Source organism: Oncorhynchus tshawytscha, linkage group LG16 (genome assembly GCF_018296145.1).
Source record: "Oncorhynchus tshawytscha isolate Ot180627B linkage group LG16, Otsh_v2.0, whole genome shotgun sequence".
NCBI classification, from domain to species: Eukaryota; Metazoa; Chordata; class Actinopteri; order Salmoniformes; family Salmonidae; genus Oncorhynchus; species Oncorhynchus tshawytscha.
This window is the reverse complement of record NC_056444.1, coordinates 49,305,457-49,331,347: the sequence shown is the minus strand read 5'-3', so window position 1 is coordinate 49,331,347 and position 25,891 is coordinate 49,305,457. Positions and strand designations below refer to the sequence as shown.

The 25,891-nt window shown below is 41.5% G+C and overlaps 1 protein-coding gene across 1 annotated transcript in view; it reads left to right on the top strand.

The window, feature by feature from the left end:
* The first annotated feature begins 7,489 nt into the window (after positions 1–7,489).
* Positions 7,490–25,891, top strand: part of LOC112215804 (glutaminase kidney isoform, mitochondrial-like) — a 31,102-nt gene continuing 12,700 nt past the window's right edge. Inside the window, exons 1-3 of the mRNA XM_042299257.1 lie at positions 7,490–8,091; positions 14,646–14,733; positions 23,059–23,180. Coding sequence (XP_042155191.1) covers positions 7,877–8,091; positions 14,646–14,733; positions 23,059–23,180 — 425 coding nt within the window. The 5' untranslated portion in view covers positions 7,490–7,876. The remainder of the gene's footprint in view (positions 8,092–14,645; positions 14,734–23,058; positions 23,181–25,891) is intronic.

Sequence of the window (25,891 nt, the reverse complement as noted above, 5' to 3'; positions counted from 1 at the left end):
ACTTCAATCAGTGTAGATGAAGGAGAGGAGACAGGTTAAAGAAGGATTTTTAAGCCTTTTAACAATTGAGACATGGATTGTGTATGTGTGCCATTCAGATCGGGAATGATCAAGACAAAATATTTAAGTGCCTTATGATAGTATGATAGTACGTGCCAGGCGCACCAATTTGTGTCAAGAACTGCAACGTTGCTGGGTTTTTCACGCTCAGCAGTTTCCTGTGTTTGTCAAGAATGGTCCATCACCCAAAGGACATCCAGCCAACTTGACACAACTGTGGGAAGCATTGGAGTCAACATGGATCAGCATCCCCGTTGAATGCTTTCGACACCTTGTAGAGTCCATGCCCTGACGAATCGAGGCTGTTCTGAGGACAAAAGGGGTTGAGGGGGTGCAACTCAATATTAGGAAGGTGTTTGGTGTACTCATTGTAGAACTGGAATATACTGGTAACAAAATAAAGGAAATAGCAACATAAAGTGACTAAATAGGGTGTAGGAGTCTGGAACTCTGTCAGAGTAACGTGACATCCTTCTTCCCACGAGAAATTCCATAATTTGGTGTTTTGTTGATGGTGGTGGAAAACACTGTCTCGGGTGCCACTCTAGAAACTCCCAGAAGTGTTCAATCGGGTTGAGATCTGGTGACTGAGACGGCCGTGGCATACGGTTTACACTGTTTTCATGCTCATGAAACCATTCAGTGACCGCTCTGTGATGCCCTGTGATGGCGGCATTGTCATCCTATTGGGACATAGCCATGGTTGCCAAAATAATGGCCTGCCCAGCATATGTATACATGACCCTAAGCACGATGGGATGTTAATTGCTTAATTAACTCAGGAACCGCAACTGTGTGGAAGCACCTACTTTCAATATATTGTGTATCCCTCATTTACTCATGTGTCTCCATTATTTAGGCAGTTACCTATACATAGAACTGCAATCTGAAAGCATCACTCAAATGCATGACTACTAGACGGCCATCTTGGGGGGACTTATTTGGAATGTTCTGTTTTACTGATAACTTCTGCTGGATTTCTCAGTGTACCATGCCTTATGATCACAACAATAGATCAATTGAACTGCGCCTCCACAATGGTAGCCAAGGTCCAAAGAACTTAATGTGCGATAGAAAACTGTCCGTTCAAGAAATGTCTCTCGTTCCCCCGACTGTACGCTGCCTCCGTCTCCCTGAGCACACAATAGGCCTCTGTGTGCTGGGCCCACGGAATGCTGTGAGATGGCAGGGCAGTGGGGATCGCTGCCTGATGAGGATGGTGGCTGGGGGGTTGAGGAATGGTGGGTAAGGTGGGAGGATGGAGGGGTTCGGGGAGGGGGGTGATCATTCAGGACTGTATGACTGCAAAGAGGCTCCAGGGGTCTAGAGGGTGTCTAGGTTTCGGCACGGTGACCACTGTGGAGGGGTGGCTGTGGTTTGCTGAGTACACAGAGGGGGAGGGGGGGGCTACTTCAACGTACCTGGGGAAGTCGAGCAAAGGACAGGGCCAGTCTCAGTCTATAAAATATATTTGTTATTATATACATTTTCTATTATAATTTCATAAATGGTGCAGGAGGTAACATTTGTACAGTTGAATAGCATACCCAGATGACCAAATAGTAGATAATGGGACCAAAAAGGTGATAGAATATAATCTACATTTTTTTCAACGCTGTACAATTGCACTGTGTATAACTAGAGGAACTCTAACTTCTGCTGGAGAGAATGAGGGAAATCTGTGGAATATTTGGATTTCAGTGCACATCTCTGGCGTAAAGATGTCTTGGTGACAAAACTCCCTCCAGTGGAAGTCGAGTAGAACTGTCTGGCTACTCTTGCTTTAGCGGTGTGCGTGTATGTGTGTGTGTGTGTGTGTGTGTGTGTGTGTGTGTGTGTGTGTGTGTGTGTGTGTGTGTGTGTGTGTGTGTGTGTGTGTGTGTGTGTGTGTGTGTGTGTGTGTGTGTGTGTGTGTGTGTGTGTGTGTGTGTGTGTGTGTGTGTGTGTGTGTGTGTGTGTGTGCGTGTGTGTGTGCCTGTTTGCACTGTAAGGCATGTATGTCTGTGTCATTATGGGGAGGAATGTGGGAGAGAGTAAAGTTGGCAATGAGTGAGAATTCCATTCACGCTGGGTGGTAGATGGATAATGGAACGTGTTCTTTAATTTGAGAAGCGAAATGAACGATGCATCAAATCTCTACAATTCTCTAATTAGGGAGTTTTGTTTCACCACTGCACACAATTAAAATGTTCCTCTCGCTATGATCAATATCAAATTAACGTCTAAGAAGTCATCTAAAATTGAAAGCAGAGGATATGTTGAGATTGGAAAGTAGCAATTTCCTTTGGATAGTATAAGCATAAAATGAAGACGTCGCAGACACTTTTTTTCCTCATTGGCTTTTCTTCCAACATCATTCTAACCTTCTGTCCTACAAAGTAGAAAGCATGACTCTCTCAGACCCAAGAGAGTTTAGCGAGGGTCAGAAAAACGAACCTTTCAAACCAAGACGTTTTGCCGCCAATTTTAGCATACCGCCAACTTTTTGCAGACTTTTCTTTGTACTGTATTTGAACGATTTTGCCAACAGCAAAGCCTGTACTTTTAATTCCACCAACCGAGGTAGTCATGATTGTGGTAATATGTTGCAAAGTCCCGCCAAACCCTCAGTATTAATGCAAACAAACAACATCCCCCTCTTCCTCAGAGAACGACAGTGTAAATGGAGAAAGATGCCAGTGAGAAGTAGCCTGACTGGGCAAAACACTTCTCTTTGATCTCTTCTTTAGCACTTCATGAAGTAGTTGTGATTTTGGGGTTGTGTGCACTCTGATATGTGCTTGTGTGAAATCGTCCAATGATATTAGCTGGGAACAAGGTTGTGTAGGTTACTTTCTAAATGTAATCCGTTACAGTTACTAGTAGGTTACTTGTCCAAAATTGTAATCAGTAGTGTGACTTTTGTATTACCCAAACTCAGTAACGTAACCTGATTACTTTCCGTTACTTTTGGATTACTTTCACTTTAACAGGCATTAGAAGACAGAAATGTTCCATCAAACGCATCTGGTGTGTCATCATAATGGTCTCTGACTTGTGGTCAGACTCGCTCATGTGGAACAAACTTAAATCTGCACCTTTTTTCAATGTTGAATTGAACGTCATAATGTATTTTTTCCGCAAACATCCTTTCTGAATTTAAAATTAATCCAAGAAGTAATCATGAAGTTTTTCTAAAGTATCTGTAATCTGAATACAATATATTAGCTGGTAACATAACTTATTACAGTTAGGGTTTTTTTGCAATCAGATTACATGTAACTGATTACATGTAATCAGTTACTCCCCAAACCTGGTCAGGTAGATACCACTATTTGAGATGCCTTGAACTGCTGAAGGAATCCCAGACAAGCTTTGGACCCAATAGAAATATATAGCAGTTTCTCCTAAATCCAGGATATCATGGTGACATTTTAGGTGAGTCTGTTAACTACCATATTTCACCAGAATACTTTTTGACCCATAATCCTGTCCAAATACAGAATCTCCAACCCCCAAGTGTTTCAAACTGACTGTCCATTGTAGGTTATTCTAAGCTCCAGGGCTTTATCCAGGCTCTCAGACTACTGAGGCTGAATCAAAGCAGCAGGCTCCGGTATATTTCTTTTCCTGTGTGAGACGACGACGGGGGTGGGGGTGGGTAGTTAAGTTTGTGCAGGCAGGAAGGGTGGGGCATGGGGGCTTCTCACACACGATGGAGGCTGGGGGGGACAAAGCTGGCATTCATGGGCTGAGGAATGGAAAACATTTTCTCCTGAAAACTCTTGAAGCTACAACCTGGGAGAGGTGGTGTAGGTAGACCATTGGTTAGCGTGTGGCCCTTTGGAGCGGTCACATTCCTAGCGAGGCAAATCCAAAGGCTCCACCAGGGCCGGGTGAGGCCTCGTTTATTTGGTAACGCAGCTAACATTGTCACCTCGTAGAGTCAATCTGGGAGAGGATACTATAGCATTCTACACCCAACAGCTGCACAGACTACACAGTCTAAAAAAACATGTAACCCTATACGGGTGGGTGCAGGAACTTTTCAACTACGAGGACGTTTTTGGATGGGGAGTCTGGGGACCATTGGGGGGCCTTGACTGTCTGCATGACAATAATGTCTCCTGAAAGAATTCCTTGAAGTGCCTTGAAGTGAGCTCCTCTTGATAGAGTCTTGGTAAATGTAGTTGATAAATGCACCTGTGTCGGTTCCTATTATCTTATGTTTACTGTAACAGCCGGTAATGTCTTAATCAGTCAAATAATTTCCCCTTAGCAGGAGAGGCTAATTTATACCAGTGTGCTGATAAAAAGCTCAGCTCGTGTGTTGTACACAAACACTGAGCACATGAAGGATCAGAGAGGTGAGATGTGATGTGTCCCCTCACTCAGAGGCTTGTGGGTAGGAACACTGGGCCTGTGTGTGTGCGTGCAGCGCAAGAGAGAGAGTGTGCTTGCGCGTGATGGACCCCTGAGGGATGCCCTCTCATGGATACAACAGACACACAGACACAGTGACACAGCCCGGATGTGAGGTGCTAGATCTGGGATGAGTCTGCCACCTGCAGGCAAGAGACGTAAACAGACAGCAGAACAGGTCTTCTGGGTTTCTTGTGGAGTAGCATTGAGTTGCCTCAGCCTAGAAATGTAAACCGCCACCTGCCCTGCTCTACTGATCTTAAAACGGTTGTGTATTTACTGTTTTTCAAGGTTGTGGATTTGAAAGGGTAGTGTATAGGGGGGGACCGGTTGTTATTTTAAACAATAGAGTAACAGTCTTTTTTAAGCACTAACTCCAGCATGGCTCATTGGCCAAAGCCTATGGGGAACTGGATAAACGCAGAGAATAAGATCGTGGTGAACACTGGCCTGGGCGTTCTTATACGTTTTGTTCTATGAGATTTTCATCAGCTCACGTCACTTTTTGTGACATTTCTGTAATCAAAACAAGCACTTGAATCACACGAAAGCTTCAAAATTCCTAAAGGTTAAGTTAACTGACTGATATTACATCATTGAACAAAACATCTAAGATCTCCCAAGCGTGTGTTAACTTCAGACCTTATTTTCTGCGTTTATCCCAAAACCCCATTCTTTCCCCATTCATTTCCTGGGGCAGCAGGTAGCCTAGTGATTAGAGCGTTGGGCCTGTAACTGAAAGGTTGCTAGATTGAGTCCCCGAGCTGACAAGGTAAAAAATCTGTTGTTCTGCCCCTGAACAAGGCAGTGTAACCCACTGTTCCTAGGCCGTCATTGTAAATAAGAATTTGTTCCTAACTGACTGCCTAGTAAAATAAAAGTACACATTGTTACAACTGTAGTTTCCATCTTTTTTTATTATTTTTTATTTCACCTTTATTTAACCAGGTAGGCAAGTTGAGAACAAGTTCTCATTTACAATTGCGACCTGGCCAAGATAAAGCAAAGCAGTTCGACACATACAACGACACAGAGTTACACATGGAGTAAAACAAACATACAGTCAATAACACAGTATAAACAAGTCTATATACAATGTGAGCAAATGAGGTGAGATAAGGGAGGTAAAGGCAAAAAAGGCCATGGTGGCAAAGTAAATACAATATAGCAATGGTAGAATGGTAGATTTGCAATGGAAGAATGTGCAAAGTAGAAATAAAAATAATGGGGTGCAAAGGAGCAAAATAAATAAATAAATTAAATACAGTAGGGAAAGAGGTAGTTGTTTGGGCTAAATTATAGGTGGGCTATGTACAGGTGTAGTAATCTGTGAGCTGCTCTGACAGTTGGTGCTTAAAGCTAGTGAGAGAGATAAGTGTTTCCAGTTTCAGAGATTTTTGTAGTTTGTTTTTGTAGATCTCATCCAAGGAACTCTGTAGTTCTGTCAGAGTGGTCATTGTGTTCTTGATCACCTCCCTAACAAGGTCCTGTTTGGTCAGACTAACAGCTCTAAGCAGAGTCTGGGTAGTTCCATAATTTTACAATGCTACGTGACACACTACCATATGGTGTCGCTACACAAGCTACAAATGACTAGAAAATCCCCCAATGTCATCTCTGCTCATTGGTATGCTTCATTTCACCATAACCAATGTAACCATGAAATTGTAAGTAGTTAAAAACAAATATTGGTAATTGTATTATTTATTTATTCACAGGTTCACAGGTGTCATGACGTTGGCCTGTGGGTAAGGTTTATGACCCCCCATAAATACCTTTCTCCCTTCCCTCTCTCTTGACTCTACAGAGGGACTCTTGAATAGCCTTTGTTAAACAGAGATTCTGGGAACCTCAGAAGGTGAGGGGAAATGAACTATATTTTGGTAATCCAACCAGTTGAACATATGCGTTGGTACTTAATGAATATGATGTCAGTTCGGTTGTCATCTGAGACATTCTCATCAATGATAGGATGACAAACAGTACAGTGGAAAGTCTACACATTATGGTTATCAGATTCACATGGAATTGTTGTGCAATTCAAATGTTTGAATATGAATTTATTTGGGAGGGGATGAAATGTGATTTTAGCTTCTAAAATGTGAGAATTAGGTTTTCATGAGTGAATTAGGCCCGACTCAGTGGCCCGTCCACGTGAAGAGACATTGGTTATAAACTATGAAACACGCCCTCCTCTCCCTTCCTATATAAAGCCTTGATGACAATATAACTTTCTGTTCCGGGTACATTAGGATGACGATCCGATGTCAGAAGGGTTCAGATAATAACTATAGATAGAGACATGCTTCTCCCTTTGTTCTTCAGTCTTCCTGCTCTTTCACTCAGCTAGGGACGTTTTCCTTTATGACATAATTTGTAATCAATGTATGGTTCATTCTGTGTATATGTAATTCTGTGTGATTAGTTAGGTGTTTAGTAAATAAATAATGAAACCCAATTTTGTATTGCTGATTCAACTTGTTAGCCAGGGTTCGTGAAGATAACCAGGAATTTACAACTTTCAGATGAGACTGAAATAAGGTGAAGATTAATATTGACTGCTATTATTGATGTAAAATATTACAAAGGTCTTTAAGAGTTTTTTCGGAAGATAACTGCTCTATAAATATTATTTTGTGGTGCCCCGACTTTCTAGTTAATTACATTTACATGATTAGCTCAATCAGGTAATGTTAATGACAGAGAAAGGATTTTATAGAATAGCATGTCATATCACTTAATCCGGCATGGCCAAAAACACGACACAGGTGATAATACAACTTCTTGTTCAACAGTTGCAACAAGGTTAGATCATATTACATCTTGCAGCGAGGTATTTAAAGATTTTGGCAATGTTTTCCATAGAAACTGCTCAGAGAAGTAGCCTATAATTAGATTTGTACTGTGCCCCTAGCCACTGAATCACGTAACTGAAATCCTATCCATGCGCGTGCCAAGGATCGTACATTTCTCACCCTCTTCCCTGGGAAAAAATCTAATCTGGATCCTCGGGACGAAAAACTCTGACGTCACCCCCATTGAAGTTGACAGCTCTACCCGGGTAAGAGTTAAGATTGGGGTTAGGTTTAAGTAAAGGACGGGGTAATGGTAGGGTGTTAGGTTAGGTTTGAGGTTTAGGTTATGGACGTCCCAAGGATCCCGAAACATCACAGCCACCTTCCCGTTCTGGATTCACTTGTCATTGGTCACTGGCCCATTTCATCTGTCGACCAACTTGTGCCAGTCACAACTCCACCCCCCACGCGATAGTATCAAATCCTCAAGTGCGCTCGCGTACATGAAAACTGACATAAAGCCCGGAGGAACGAAGCACTGGACACAGATCTGATGCCTCTACAGTGTTTATTATATTCTAAGTGTATTGTTCTTTTGGTTGCGATCCACCCCTTTAATAATGCATTGTCTGAAACGTCTGCGGACTACAAATGCGGGAGTTTTACAACTGCTCAAACACGCTGTCAACTCCGCACGGGTTGGGAGTGACAGCAATGGCTTATCCAGGATCGAGCAACAGTCTCAGCTGTTATGCACAAGCGCAGCATCACACAGCCAGCGTCAGCAACCCTTCCATCATCAAGCTGTCAATGACATGGATGAAGCAGAGTGCAGGTAAATACCTACTCTTCCCCTAATTGGTACTGTAGAATAATGTGACTATGCAGTGCCACAGAAGGGTTGCCCACCTGGCGGCTCATAGGCCAAATTCGACCAGCAGGTGATTTTTATTTAAACCTCCATTTATTAAAATAAATTTTCTTTGTTGGACATACAATACTTTAAAATCACCAGGATATCAATTTTAATTGAGGAAATATTTTCCCAAGTATTCCCACCCATAAATATAGACATGTGTTATCGTATCCTAATGTAATACAGGTTTGAAATGATTAGGTTTTTGTCAATTACTATATATTTGTGCTTCTTGATGTCAAGCTGCAACAATTTTAACATAATTGTTCCAGCCCGCCGACCATCTGCTCAAGAAAGAATCGGCCCAAATCTGAAATTAGTTGGGGAACCCTGGCCTATAGTAGTGACACGTTGTCTGAAAGAGTGAAATGATGTTTTTCTGTTGCGATCCTATAGGGTCGTTCCATTTCATTTAAATCGCTTTTTGACCGCACCCCTTTTGATTTGAACGAAACTTTCTATACATATTTGCCGATGGTAAAGTGGACAGAAAGTAACTTTTTGGACCTGAATGCCAAAACATTTCGAAAATGGAGGTGCTCAAAGTTGACCCATTTTGCATCCAATAACCTACCATGAGACATCCATGTCTTCATCACTGGAAAAGATGAACAGTCGAGTTTGAAATCATTTAAAAGCTTACAAACAAGGTTGTCAAACTATTTAATAATTTATTGAAACATGAGACAAATGTATATAATCATGCCATTTTTAAACTTTTAACTTAAATTATAAAAAATAATCAAATTTTCGCATATGTCATAATTTAGACCCTATTTTACATAATCGGCGGTGTTTGTGTTGTGTCCATCATGGGTTAAGACACAACATGCTCTTGAATACAGGGTGGGTGTCATGTTGTTGTCTCGACCTTTGAATACCTGGCTATGAAAAGCCAACTGACATTTACTCCTGAAGTGCTGACCCGCTGCACCCTCTACAACCACTGTGATTATTATTTGACCCTGCTGGTCATCTATGAACATTTTGACGATCTTGAAGAATGATCTGGCCTTAATGGCTATGTACTCTTATAATCTCCACCCGGCACTGCCAGAAGAGGACTGGCCACCCGTAGCCTGGTTCCTCTCTAGGTTTCTTCCTAGGTTCCCTGAGTTTCTAGGGAGTTTTTTTCCTAGCCACTGTGATTCTACATCTCCATTGAACACTCTCTAGGGTTTTAGGCTCGGTTTCTGTGTAAACGCTTTGCGACAATTGCTGATCTAAAAAAGGCTTTATAAATACATTTGATTGGTTGACTGAAATGGGAATGAAATGTGCATTTCAACTTTAAAATGGTAGCACAAAGATAATTGGAGGTCCAAACATCAGAGAATGTTGTACGGCATGGGAATATTAGTTTATAAATCAATTATACTGTCAACCCTCCATAGGAAACCTATTGAAATCATGGAAAGATGGATAATACAATAGACAGTTGCATTTATGATGATATTCGACGATGAATTGTGTTTCTATGGTTGAATGACATGCACCCTTATTCAAGAGCATGCTGTGTCTCAACCGATGGCGGGCGCAACACAAACACCTCAGATGATGTCAAAATCAACTCCAGCCACTTTAATAATGGGAATTGATGGGAAATGATGTAAATATATAAACAATGCTACCTTACTTACCCTACATTATTCATCTCATATGTATACGTATATACTGTACTCTATATCATCGACTGCATCCTTATGTAATACATGTATCACTAGCCACTTTAACTATGCCACTTTGTTTACATACTCATCTCATATGTATATACTGTACTCGATATCAGCTACTGTATCTTGCCTATGCTGCTCTGTACCATCACTCATTCATATATCCTTATGTACATATTCTTTATCCCCTTACACTGTGTATAAGACAGTAGTTTTGGAATTGTTAGTTAGATTACTTGTTGGTTATTACTGCATTGTCGGAACTAGAAGCACAAGCATTTCGCTACACTCGCATTAACATCTGCTAACCATGTGTATGTGACAAATAAAATTTGATTTGATTTGATTTGAAATGGGGTCTTAAGCTACAACATTTGCGAAAAGCAAAATAATCTGTTTATTACAACAACAAAAAAAGTACATCATTGTTATTAAAATAATTACAATTCAAGAAATTCTAAAATAGTTTGTCAACCCTGTTTTGGTAAGGTTTTAAGGGATATCAAACTCAACCGTTTATTTTTTTCCAGTAATGAAGACATGGATGTCTCATGGTAGGGTGGTGTATGCAAAATAGGTCAACTTTGAGCACCTTTATCACCTAAATGTTTTGGCATTCAGGTCACTTTCTTACCGCTTCTCCCATAAGCAAATATGTATGGGAAGTGCTGTTCAAATCAAATATGTATGGGAAGTGCTGTTCAAATCAAATATGTATGGGAAGTGCTGTTCAAATCAAAAGGGGTGTGGAAAAAAAGGGATTGAACCCAAATGGAATGACCCTATAATAATGAGTTACTGATTTTCAGTGATGGGGAGCAGTGAACTACATGTACATCAACTAGTCATTTAAATAAATGTAGCTGTAGCTTGGTGGTGGTAGTTGAACTAAATTCAAATCTTGGTAGTGTTTTCAGTAGTTACCCACTGGGCACAGACATCAATTCAATTGGTTCAACGTCATTTCATTGTAATAATGTGGAAGTAACATTGATTCAACCAGTGCGTGCCCAGTAAGTAATATATTGTTTTGCCATGTAGTGGTGTAGCTAACTACTGGAACTACGCACTACATTTTTTTTAAAAAGAACAGAAAATATGGCTACGGTAGACAAGATTTCCTTTCTTTTTCGGCATCAAACATGCCTAATTTTCACTTGAAACAGTTTTTGTGTTTAATAGGCTAAATGACATATTATGTTAACTTCTGACTCCAAAGTGATCTGTTCTTCCAATTTGTAGTTGTTGACGTTTCAGATTTAAATATAACTTTTCACGAAGTAGTTTGGATGTAGTGAACTACTTTTTCAATGTAACTTTAAGTGAACTATATGTTTCTAGTTTTAATGTAGCTTAACTTCTTCCAGTGTGAAGTCATCGGTAGCTTGGTAAACCACACTGAGAGTACAAAACATTAGGGGCATTATTGATATTGAGTTGCACCCCATTTTCCCCTCAGAACAGCCTCAATTGGTCATGGCATGGACTCTACAAGGTGTCGAAAGCGTTCCACAGGGACGCTGGCCCATGTTGATTCCAATGCTTCCCACAGTTGTATCAAGTTGGCTGCATGTCCTTTGGGTGGTGGACCATTCTTGATACACACGGGAAACTGTTGAGTATGAAAAACCCAGCAGTGTTGCAGTTCTTGACACAAATCGGCATCATGAACTGTGTCTCAATTCTCCCAAGGCTTAAAAATCCTCTTTAATAACCTTTTGTGACTAGGGGCAGTATTTTCATTTTTGGAAAAATAACGTGCCCGTAGTAAACAGGATATTTTGTCAGGACAAGATGCTAGAATATGCATATAATTGACAGCTTAGGATAGAAAACACTCTAAAGTTTCCAAAACTGTAAAAATATTGTCTGTGAGTATAACACAACTGATGTTGCAGGCAAAAGCCTGAGAAAAATCCAATCCGGAAGTGCCTCATGTTTTGAAAGCGCTGCGTTCCAATGCGTCGCTATTGAGCAGTGAATGGGCTATCAACCAGATTACTTTTTCTCCGTATTCCCCAAGGGGTTTACAGCATTGTCACGTATTTTCACGCATTTATGTTGAAGAATACCCGTAAGTGGCTACATTGCGCAAGTGGTCACCTGATGCTCCCAGAGAGATTCTCGCGTAAAATACAGAGGTAGCCATTATTCCAATCGGTCCTACTGAAAAACGAATTGTCCCAGTGGAAATATTATCTAATAGATATTTGAAAACCACCTTGAGGATTGATTATAAACAACGTTTGCCATGTTTCTGTCGATATTATGGAGCTAATTTGGAATATTTTTGGGGTTTTCGTGACTGCAATTTCCGGGCGATTTCTCAGCCAAACGTGAAGAACAAACGGAGCTATTTCGCCTACAAAAATAATCTTTTTGGAAAAAAGGAACATTGGCTATCTAACTGGGAGTCTCGTGAGTGAAAACATCCGAAGCTCATCAAAGCTAAACGATTTAATTTGATTGCTTTTCGGATTTCTGTGACCAAGTTACCTGCTGCTAGCTGGACAAAATGCTATGCTAGGCTATCGATAAACTTACACCAATGCTTGTCTAGCTTTGGCTGTAAAGCATATTTTGAAAATCTGAGATGACACGGTGATTAACAAAAGGCTAAGCTGTGTCTCATATTTCACTTGTGATTTTCATGAATAGGAATATTTTTATGTCCGTTGCGTTATGCTAATTAGTGTCAGTCGATGATTACGCTCCTTCATGCGGGATGGTGAGTCACTAGAGGTTTTAACCCATCTCCTCCCCTTAATCTACTCTGATTGAAGTGGATCTAACAGGTGATATCAATAAGGTATCATAGCTTTCACCCGGATTCACCTGGTCAGTCTATGTCAGGGAGAGAGCATCTGTTCCTAATGTTTTGTACACTCAGGGTATATTTTCGGAGTAACATCCCTATAAATGCTGATTTTGTATTCAAATTAGGCTTGTCTACAGAAAAGTATTATTTTTGATTCAGACATTTTGTTATGCATACAAAGTGGACTTCAAACGAAATTCCCAATCATACTCCATCCAAACAACTACTTTAATCATAGACTAAATGTAGGAACATGGAGCTGAATAGTCAGTGGAATTAGGTTGAAAGCAGATATTAAGATGAACTACACTTCTACACTTGACTACACTACTGTGCATTAGATCTACACTACACTACACTACTGTACATTAGACATTCACTACACTATACTACTGTACATTATACCTTCACTACACTACACTACTGTACATTAGACATTCACTACACTATACTACTGTGCATTAGATCTACACTACACTACACTACTGTACATTAGACATTCACTACACTATACTACTGTACATTATACCTTCACTACACTACACTACTGTACATTAGACATTCACTACACTATACTACTGTACATTATACCTTCACTACACTACACTACTGTACATTAGACATTCACTACACTATACTACTGTACATTATACCTTCACTACACTACACTACTGTGCATTATACCTTCACTACACTATACTACTGTACATTATACCTTCACTACACTACACTACACTACTGTACATTAGACATTCACTACACTATACTACTGTACATTATACCTTCACTACACTACACTACTGTGCATTATACCTTCACTACACTACACTACTGTGCATTAGACCTTCACTACACTACTGTGCATTAGACCTTCACTACACTACTGTACATTAGACCTCCACTACACTACACTACTGTGCATTAGACCTTCACCACACTACTGTACATTATACCTTCACTACACTACACTACTGTACATTAGACCTTCACTACACTACTGTACATTATACCTTCACTACATTACACTACTGTACATTAGACATTCACTACACTACACTACTGTACATTAGACCTTCACTACACTACACTACTGTACATTAGACATTCACTACACTATACTACTGTACATTATACCTTCACTACGCTACACTACTGTGCATTAGACCTTCACTACACTACTGTACATTAGACATTCACCACACTACACCACTGTACATTAGACATACACACACTACTGTACATTAGACCTTCACCACACTACACTACTGTGCATTAGACATACACACACTAATGTACATTAGACCTACACTACTGTACATTAGACCTACACTACTGTACATTAGACCTACACTACTGTACATTAGACCTACACTACTGTACATTAGACCTATACTATACTACACTACTGTACATTAGACCTTCACTACACTACTGTACATTAGACCTACATTATACTACACTACTGTACATTAGACCTACACCACACAAACTACTGTACATTAGACCTACACCACACTACACTACTGTACATTAGGCCTACACTACAAACACTACTACACTCTCCTTGCTGGGGAGAAAATAAAAACATAGAACATTGTTCATACACACTTGTCTTTAGTGGTTAAGTGCTTTTTTGCACATGTTGTATGTTTTGAGAAAAGTTATGCAGATGAGAGTCAACTATCAAAACACAGTGTACAACGTATATGCACTGGTAATCTTTAACAATGACCCTGTCAGACCTACAGTAGTATGGACATCACAGGACGTTGGTGGCACCTTAATTGGGGAGGACAGGCACGTGGTAATGGCTGGAGCGGAAAAAGGGGAATGGTATTTAAGACACCAAACCCATGGTTTCCATGGTTTCCATGTGTTTGATGCCATTCCATTGGCTCCGTTCCAGCCGTTATTATGAGCCGTCCTCCCCTCAGCAGCATCCACTGATTGACATGATGCACTGTGTTGTCTGGTCTTCACAGGAACAGGTTGATCTCTGGGATGGAGGACCTTCTCTTCTACACCATTACAGAGGGCAAAGAGATGATTCCTGTCTCTCAGTTCATCTCTGTGAGTCTCCATCTCACCACATCCACCCTCACTGTGTGCCTCCAACACTAACCCATACAGTGCTTTTTTAATGTAACCTATTTATTTTTTTGCTGGAATGAGAGTTGCTCATATTGACAACTACTGCGGCTTTCCGTGACGTCCTTTTAAAGTTGACCCAACATGTACTGTACCACAACACATTCTAGTTCCTAAAGCGGCCTTTGGGCTTGCTGTTTTCACTCCAGCTAAATGAACACCGAATGAATCCCAGGAAGTGTAAGACGAGCCAAGGCAGGAATCCATCCCACCATGTTACTAGCCCAGGCTCAGGTTTGAAAAGTGTTGAGGAAACGCCTTATGTAACTTTATGACTAATAGACAGGTATAGCTGTTGTTAATGAGGCTAGAAGTGAATTCCCTTGACCCTTTACACGTGGCAATTGGCATATATGGATAGGGCAAAATTGAAATGTTTCTTACGGAAGAAATATGAAATGCATAAGCATTGTAGCAATTAAAAGGGAACTGTTTGGAGATTGTGGTAACATTATTAGACCAAAGTGGAGGACACAACAGTTCAGCTGACACATGACTGAATCCAAGCATTACAGTGTTGATTTTATGTGCATTTCATATTTACTGTACTTTTCGCCGCATTTGTTGATGACGAAATCTAAAAATATTTTGGATCAGGAGCATCAAAGGGGTCCAATCCGGCCTGCGGGTGGTTTGAGTAAAAAAATGTTTTACTCAATTTACTTTAAAATGACTAAAACCAAATCAAAACTGTGTAGAAATAATAATGTGCCTATATTCATACAGTTTCTTGACTGTCCAGCTCCCTAATAATCACTAGACAGTCAGGTCGCATCGATAAATTCCCTAAACTATGGTTATGGGACTATTATTAACACATTTTGACAGCAAGGAAATATAACACATTTTCAGTGTGGCCCTCTGGACCTTGTTGAAGACTGAATGTGGCCCCAGGAGCCAAATGAGTTTGACACCCCTGCTCTGGATACATTCAGTAACATGATAAGAATATTCCTGGAAAATGTGACCATAGGTGCAACTTAAGACAAATACATTACAAAAGGTTTGGGTGAGAGGACTGACTGGTGTCTCCATGTGGCCACACACACCTCTCCAAAGTGGGCACAGTTCCTAAGCTATTTCAATATACTTTTATGACTCAAAGAAAGAGTCTTCAACTACAAGGTACTTTTTTGAAGCTCTCCAGGCTGTGCCGTTGAGGAACTGGAACAAGCACACTTGTAGTTGTTTTGTTTGGAACACAGCCCTGCATCCCCACCCTCACACAATTACTGTTGTTGTTTATCGCAATCCAAAAAACGGTCCATTATAAATCGCAATCTGTGAACAGGTGGGCATCATTTGAAAGCTTATTCGATTGCCAACATGACTAGCTAAGTTGTAAAATGTGATTTTACAGTGTTGGGCTTTCACAAGGCAAAACAGAGAAACGGATCGTAATTCTGGTCCACATGGAACCATGAGTGTATTCATTTTTAATATTTTTTTTTACACAATAGACAACAGGCAATTTCTGTTCAGAACAACCCAGGGTATGACGCCATGTCAACTGTACATCAATCATAGGGATCATTAACACTGTGTACAGTATGACATGGGCATTTGGACCAGTGCACATTTGGACTCACGGGATTTTTGGCTTGCTTGTATGACATCAAAGCAGTATTTATTGTAATAATCAACGTCTCCCCATAAATAGAGCGCTCAAAATGTACAGCCTTTCCCTCACTCGGACAACAAAACATTTTGCAAAAGTTTCCCAATTCGCGGGAGGGATAGAGGTCTTGTCTCATGCGGTGCTCGTAGTGCGTCTTATTCTGTGTGTTGTGGTCAAAGGGGAGTGCGCAGTGCCCCTCAAATGTACATTTCTACGCGTTCTCCACACTCTTGTCCTCACCAGAATGTACTCAAGAGAACTTCCTCGAACTCGGCGCATGAGAGTGTGGAGCACCGAAGTATGCATACTGAGAAACACCTGCTGTGTTCCCTCCCAGGGCTTTTACGACACAATTTAGAACAGGGATGGGCAGCGCCGGTCCTCGAGGACTGAGTGATGTCACACTTTTCCCCCATCCCTAGCAAACACAGCTGATTAAACAAATTGCATTGTTAGTTGTTTTAGCTGGGGCGAAAAATGTAACACCAATCCAGCCCCCGAGGACTGGAGTTGTCCATCCCCTGATTTTAGAAGATCATAGAAGTCTCAGCTCAGTTGGTGAAAAGGTCATACAAGCACAGTCATCCATAGCACCATGCATGCTGAACTTGGCATTTTACGATGTGTGAAGAGACTCTGTGTCGACTGTCCCCTCCCAGTGCTTTTACACTGTAATTCATACCTTCAGAGCCTTTCTTGGTGCCCCTCATATGCATATTCAAATGAACTCTGAACAGTACAGGGTACCGGGGTCTATTAGAAGGCTGGGTGGTGTTGTGGCACTCCATTGTGTCATGGCCTTTGAATCATCATCAACATGGCTTTTTAACATTGAATCAAAGAAACACTGGCAATGGTTTTTAGATGGCTCCAACCAATGACTGTATATGAATAAACAAAGCAATTAATCATGTGACACCATTCATTTCCATTTCCAGACTCATATAGCGCATTTGAAGCCAAGGAAGTCGGTTAAAGGCCTAGTGCAGTCAAAAATGTGATTTCTCTCTGTTTTATATACACTGCTCAAAAAAATAAAGGGAACACTTAAACAACACAATGTAACTCCAAGTCAATCACACTTCTGTGAAATCAAACTGTCCACTTAGGAAGCAACACTGATTGACAATAAATTTCACATGCTGTTGTGCAAATGGAATAGACAACAGGTGGAAATTATAGGTAATTAGCAAGACACCCCCAATAAAGGAGTGGTTCTGCAGGTGGTGACCACAGACCACTTCTCAGTTCCTATGCTTCCTGGGTGATGTTTTGGTCACTTTTGAATGCTGGAGGTGCTTTCACTCTAGTGGTAGCATGAGACGGAGACTACAACCCACACAAGTGGCTCATGTAGTGCAGCTCATCCAGGATGGCACATCAATGCGAGCTGTGGCAAGAAGGTTTGCTGGCGCCCTGTGCTCTTCACAGATGAAAGGAGGTTCACACTGAGCACATGTGACAGAAGTGACAGAGTCTGGAGACGCCGTGGAGAACGTTCTGCTGCCTGCAACATCCTCCAGCATGACCGGTTTGGCGGTGGTTCAGTCATGGTGTGGGGTGGCATTTCTTTGGGGGGCCGCACAGCCCTCCATGTGCTCGCCAGAGGTAGCCTGACTGCCATTAGGTACCGAGATGAGATCCTCAGACCCCTTGTGAGACCATATGCTGGGGCGGTTGGCCCTGGGTTCCTCCTAATGCAAGACAATGCTAGACCTCATGTGGCTGGAGTGTGTCAGCAGTTCCTGCAAGAGGAAGGCATTGATGCTATGGACTGGCCCGCCCGTTCCCCAGACCTGAATCCAATTGAGCACATCTGGGACATCATGTCTCGCTCCATCCACCAACGCCACGTTGCACCACAGACTGTCCAGGAGTTGGTGGATGCTTTAGTCCAGTTCTGGGAGGAGATCCCTCAGGAGACCATCCGCCACCTCATCAGGAGCATGCCCAGGCGTTGTAGGGAGGTCATACAGACACGTGGAGGCCACACACACTACTGAGCCTCATCTTGTTTTAAGGACATTACATCAAAGTTGGATCAGCCTGTAGTGTGGTTTTCCACTTTAATTTTGAGTGTTACTCCAAATCCAGACCTCCATGGGTTGATAACTTTGATTTCCATTTATAATTTTGGGGTAATTTTGTTGTCAGCACATTCAACTATGTAAAGAAAAAAGTATTTAATAAGAATATTTTGTTCATTCAGATCTAGGATGTGTTATTTTGGTGTTCCCTTTATTTCTTTGAGCAGTGTATATTTCCACACTGTGAAATTTCAGCCTGTTTTGGTGGGATGGAGTTTTGGCCTGCCTGGTGACATCACCAGGTGGTAAATGAGTTAATAGACCAATAAGAAATAGAGTTCCAAACCTCTCTGCCAATAACAGCTAGTTTTCAGTTTTCCCTTACCCTCTATGAACCACTCCCAGACAGTCCTAGCTAAATTCTTTGTTAAGAAGCTATTTTTAATTCTTTAAAAAAAAACAAGCACAGTAAGGTACTTAATTGTTACCCAGAAATGATTTGATATGGAGATAACGGCTGCATTGGACCTTTAAGATGGTGTCTCATGGGAGAGACAGAGTGCAGTTTGAGCTACTCCAGGAAGTGACAGCTCAGTGCTGCCACCATTTATTAAGAATCTCAAGTTGATGGCCGACCGGGGTAAGGCAGGCTGCCATTAGCAACTAAATTATCCTTAGGGATGGTTCCAAATGTACAGAATGGTTACCTGGAGGAAAATGGGGGAGGGCCATGCTTTTTCAATTTCAGTCATGGGGAGTGTTTAGTATTTTTTTAAATCCAGTCCAGGGAAGGGACATGTCATTTTTAATTGATGAAATGTCTATATTTTTCTGTGTTTTAGAATGAGTTTCTCATTAGGCTATATATTGATGTGTGCCCGATGCCGCCCCTCATTTCTGAATCTCCACTCGGCGCGCAATATCAAGCAGGCCTATAGGCCATTTAGTGCCCTCTCAATCAAATGATCCATAGCCTATAGGCTATGAAGTGCATGCTCGGAGAAGCACAGAGCAAAGTTATATTTCTAAGATAGCTGCTGGGATGGTGTAAATAAAACTAACCTGCATTACACACTGCAATGGATATTCCAACCCTGAGCCCCTGCTCTGCTCTTGCTGATCAAAACCTTTTTTTGTGCTGCCTAACCAAGGGCTGTGCTGTGCAGGGCTATGGTGGCAGTTCAGGAGGAGAGTCAAAGGCTTCTTCCGAATGAATGAATTCATTGTTATCTTGTGAGCGGACTAACCTTATAGCCTATGTTCTGTTCTGTTTGAGAAGCGGAGAACGAAGGCCGGAGGTCAACATTGATAGCTTGGTACTACTATAATTGATTTGATTAAAAACAATATTTCTTGCCCATGATGTATTTAGCAGAGTTATTGACCTCACAGTAAAACCAGATTAGAGTAAATGACATTGTGGTGCTGAAACTTGAAGCAGCAGCCAAGGCACAATCAATCGGAAATGGACAGTTCATGGTGCTGAAAGTAGGCGAATTATAGTAGGCATAATTCATTTCAACGTCTTCATTTTAATTAGACTTTACTAACAACAAGGGGGCTTTGTGTTGGAGCCTATGTCTTCCTATTTAAGAGGTACAGTAGGTGTACCGGTTTGACAGACGGCAATAGGCTGCTATATTCATAATTCCTCTACCCACCATGTACTCTTAAAATAGCCTACCTCCGTGTCAGTGAATGGCTGTTAAATTAAATCCAAGACTCAAATTGAGGAGGTATGAGAGGGTATTGCATAGGCCTACCTTTTTTAAATTTTTTTTAAAGCACAGGCCTACCCCTTGTTAGCTTAAGATTTTGAAGAAAATAAAAACGGATCCGATTATATAAAGTGATCTGAAACTGTGCTTTGGTCAGCTAGCTATATTTTATGCTAGAAATAAGCTGTAAAATACCTGGGAAAGGATGCATCACATTGTCACAGCTTATTGTGAAATAGACACAAGTTACTTATTTGAAATTCGTGACAGGCACACGAAAAATTCAATTGTATTATGCGATTTTCATCACAACGCATTTAATGCGTATTACATCCTTTTCTTTCTTCATAACACATTCGTGTACATTACACAAATTCCAATATGTTGTGGCTAAAGTTAGCTAGGCCAGCTAGTCTAGGTCCAGAACCCGATGGGTTGGGCCAGAGCCAGAACACGTGGGTAAAGCGGCAGTTTGAAAATCCGTCACTGGCTTTGATACTCTAATTGGTTAGAGACGATCCAATCGCTAATGACTTGTTTTGTACAACACCCCTCGTGCCCCTCATCCCCACAAACAACTTTTATGATGGCAGTTGCGACTGTAGTAATGTAGCGTGCGACAGAGCAGCGGAAGAATATACTGTGAGCCGTCAGGCTACACTTTCTCTGCTTCTCGCAGTTTTTTTCGTGCTGACAGATTTTGGGGCAGAGTCAAGCCTCTCGCTTTGCCTCTTCCTCTCTGAGCACTGTATTATCTTTGTGTGCATGTCACATACCAACATGTCTTACCACCTTGTATTTCAATATGATGCAATGCTTGATATTCTTACATAATGATATCTGCTTTGACCTTCGATTGATCTGCCAGTTTAGACGAAGGAGATCTGCCATTTGTTGTCATGTTATACTGTATATGTTTAGCATGACAGTGACACGGCAGAGGAGTTGGCTGTAACACACAGTGATCTGAAAGGACTGTCACTGAACTGTAGCTGTGCTTACTGAATAACTCCCCCCCCTTTTTTTTAATCCCCCAATTTTGTGATAACGATCTTGTCTCATCGCTGCAATTCCCCAACGGGCTCGGGAGAGGCGAAGGTCGAGTCGTCGGAACATGACCAGCCAAGCCGCGCTTCTTAACACCTGCTCGCTTAACCCGGAAACCAGCAGCACCAATGTGTCGGTGGAAACACCATCAACTGACAACCGAAGTCAGCATGCAGGTGCCTGGTCCACCACAAGGAGTCACTAGAGCGCGATGAGCCAAGTAAAGGCCCCCTACCCCAAACCCTCCCCTAACCCGGATCACGCTGGGCCAATTGTGCGTCGTCTGTGGGCCTCCCGGTTACAGACGGCAATGACACAGCCCGTCACTACAACCCCAGGCTGTAGTGACGCCTCAATGCCGCGATGCAGTGCCTTAGACCGCTGTGCTACTCGAGAGGCCAGCAATTCTGTTTTTTAACTAGTTTCTTTGAAGTACTTTCTCTCATTTAACATCTCAATATCTCAATAGCTTTACAATTCTGTCATCATTTCTTCTGCCAGAAATTACACACACACACTGTACTTCCCACAGTAAATATAGCTTTGAATGTTGCTGTCCTATACAGTATGTCTGAATATGATATCAGCCTCTCATGAAAGCCACTGCCCGATGTGAAGTATTGACATGCGATAACTAAACACAACAGTTCAGTCAAGCATTGTGTGTTGATCATTAATGCATTGATCACAGACACACAGGCTTGAAAATAACCTCCCGGGCCCTCCCATGAGGCAAGTCTGCTGTCACTGCATATGATGCCCCAGAAATAGGCACACTTGTTGCATATAGCTGTCAGAATGACTTGAAGTTGGCTTAGGGGAGGGATTTCAATCTGTGATGTACTGGTAAAAAAAAAAGTAGGTGGCTAAACTGATCGCTGGTTGCGGTGAAAAAAGTTGCGCTCCCTAAACGTTTAATGCATTTTTTCCACCAAAGGTGGGAAACAAAAACCTCTACACCACTGATTTCATTACAGTAGGTACAGTATGTTCCTTCCTCCTTTACAGAGTCATTTACAGGACTGCTTGAACCCTTGTGGTTGCTCACTTAATGGGAAACAAAGTTTGTTCCAATTCAGGTATTGAAGATGACACACTAAAACAATTATTGTAGTCCTGTATTACCTCAGTTTTCTCTAAAATGAAAATGAAAAGTTATTATTATTATTATGATTATTAACCTTTTAATGTACTACGCATGTCCTTATCTGTAACAGTTTTCTTGAGTTGATGGAGAGGCGGACCAATACGCAGCGTGGTTACTATTTATGGTTCTTTAATAAAGCAACTACACATGAACAAACTAACAAAACAAGAAACGTGAAAAACCAAAACAGCCCTATCTGGTGCAAACACAGAGACAGGAAAAATCACCCACAAAACCCAACACCAAACAGGCTACCTAAATATGGTTCCCAATCAGAGACAATGTCTAACACCTGCCTCTGATTGAGAACCATATCAGGCCAAACATAGAAATAGACAAACTAGACATGTAACATAGAAAGCCCACTCAGATCACACCCTGACCAAACAAAACATAGAAACATACAAAGCAAACTATGGTCAGGGTGTGACATTATCATAATGTACAAATATATATCTACTCTATTAGGCCCAGCATCTGCAGGACCAGCACGGGGGTTAGCTCAGCAGTCTACTGAGAGAGCTCAAATATGGTCCTCCCTACTCTAGAGATGGTGTGTCAGTGTTGATCAGCTCACCAGGGTTGATCAGCTCACCACAACCCCCCCCGCTCTCCCTTCTCATTTCTCTCAGTCTAATTGTCTCTCTGTCTCACTCTCATTTTGCAAATGTTCCTTTCTCCTTCTTCCAGGCGTTGAGGAGCACAGGTTTATTGACATCGGATCCCAGGCTGAGTGACTGTATGCGTCAGCTGCGCCAGTCAATGCAGGACTCTGCCGGAACAGTCATGATGGACCCGAAACTCTTCAGGAAGTGAGCAATGCTCTATTTTCACGTTAACCCCTTACACTTGTGGAAATTGGCCTATATGGATAGGGACACATTAAAACATTTCCTCTAACAGAAGAAATATAATAAGAATAGGCATGCAATTTGAAAGAGAACACTTTGGAGATTAATGGGGAAATGATCAGACCAAAGATGAGGACACAACACAACACTGAATCCCCAAAATGACACTGTTGATTCTATGTGCATTTTACATTTACGGTACTTTACACAGCATTTGTCAATAACAAAAGACTTTAGATACATTCAGTAACATGCATGTTGAAGCATGTGCAAGATGAGGGAAAAAAAGATTACAAGGGTTTGAGTGAAAGGTCTAACTTGGTGTGGCCACACCCCTCTCCAAACTTTACACAGTTCCTTAGTAATTTCAATGCACTTTTATGACTCAGGGAAAGAGCCTTCAACCATAAGGTGCTTGTTTGAGCTCTCCTAGCTTTGCCATTGAGTAACTGAATCAAGCACACTTGCCCCTTTGTATTTGTAATACAGCCCTGTGTCCCCACCCTCACACAATTACTGTTGTTGTTTACACAATCCCCCCCCAAAAAACGGTCCATTTGAAAATCGCCATCTGGGTCAGGCAGGAATAATTTGAAAGCTTATTCTATTGCCAACATGGCTAGCTAAGCTGTAAAATATGCTCATACATGGTTAGGCTTTTAAAAGGCACTTCAGACTAACAGATTGTAATTGTTTGTGTGCATAGAATGGCGTGCATTCAAGTGTGTGTTCTGCTGCAAATTTTCTACACAATACGACAAATGCAGGCTCATTCTGTCCAGGCTGTAGCGCATGTCATCCTTCTAACTGTGGATCAAACACAGCAATCATAAAGGTTGATACTGTAAATGACATGTTTTCAAATGTAGAAATGTGAAGTGTCGATTTGGACCCACGGGTGTGCGGTTTGCTTGTGTGACATCAAAGTGATATTTATTGAAATCTCATCTTTCAGAACACATTGACTCCTCTGTGTTTACAGCATTTCCCTCACTCAGACGACAACAAAGGTGCAAAAGTTAGCCCAATTAGCGGGAGGGATGGGGGAATCGTTTTGTTGTGCGCGGTGCTCAAGTTTATAACTGCGCTCAGTCAAGACCCATACAACGCTGTTAACCGGAGAACCTAAGCTCTGACGTCATGTATAGTATTTTACTGTACAGCCGCTGGGTTCCAATTTTGCTTATCGATGGCAAAATTGTTTTCAACCCGTATACAGGATGACAGGAGCTGTGAGTGAAAAGGGCTACCATTCTTACCAATGTCCCAACCACTCTCTCTGAACGACCAACCAGTGGAGGTGGTTGAGTGTTTAAAATACCAAGGGACACAAATTGATAACAAGCTAAGTTATACAGAGAATGCAGGTTGTATTTATTAAATTTAAAAGCAAGCCCACACTTGTTCTCAATCAGGAAATGAAATTGGTTTGGGGTCAGCCAGGGTGTTCAGGCGAGGGTGTACAGCAGCGTGTTGGAGAGCATCCTTACATTCAATATGACACTATGGTATAGTCATCTGAGTGTGAGGAGCAAAAGCAAACTGACCAGAATAGTAAACACAGCCAGCAAAGTAATTGGTCGACCACAGGCACATTTGAGCAATCTGTTTCACATAAGACACTGGCTGTCGTTGGCGACCCCTCCCACCCTCTACACCCTCAGTTGGAGAGGCTTCCCTCTGGCCGGCGCTTCAGAATGACCATGGCCGAGTAGAACGTGTTCAAACATGAATTTGTTCCTTGTGCTGTTGGACTACTAAATGTAAAGTAAATTGTATCGGTATAATGTACTTATCTATCTAGTGCAGTTGGGACTGTGGTCGTTTGTGAGTGAATGTATTCATGTCCTCTGTTGTTAGTGTATGCAACATGATGGACTGACTGTTTTAAATGTGTCTGATGTGAGAATTTATGTGTATTTGATTCTTGTAATGGAAAAATGTCCATCCTGGATGGACAATAAAGTTTTATTCTATTCTTTTCTCGAATGATTTGGGATTAGATGGAATGGATACATCCTTATTTGGCCCTTTTATCATATAAATGATCTTGTAGGATGGTTTAGAGAGAGTATTTACTAGTAAACACTGATGATTTAATTCAGAAAGTTTGCATGATGTATTGTGTCTTTCTCTATCCCACATAGAGTATTCTCATTCTTCTGGCTGATTGGCAAAACACCACACACACCTTATCCCATTTTTTTTTTTACATTGCATTTTCTTGAAAGTATATATATATTTCACTGTGCGGAGGAACTGTTTATACTATTGCCCCCAGTGTTAACGAGAAACATCCATTACTTTGTTTTTCCACTCTCTCTCTCTCTCTCTGCCTGTATCTGTGTCTGCTCTTCATACCTCTACAGTGGACAGGTGGAGATTTGTTATGGAAGGGATGTTTTGATTGTCAGGGATGTTTGAATGTGGGTGTATAGCAGTGTTTCTGTTGCGGTTAATGTGAGGCGAAAACAGATGGACAGCGTCTGTCGTTTTAATGGACGACAGCTGCCTCTGATCCTCACTGATGCACATGTAAACGTAACACATGCAGAGAGCGAGAGAGAGAGAGAGTTCTGGAATTGTTGGCGAACAGAGTATGACATTTGTGCAGGGCTTAAGGCTGGACAGGAGCTAATGAAAGGCCAACGTAGTGGGTGAACTGCAGACGG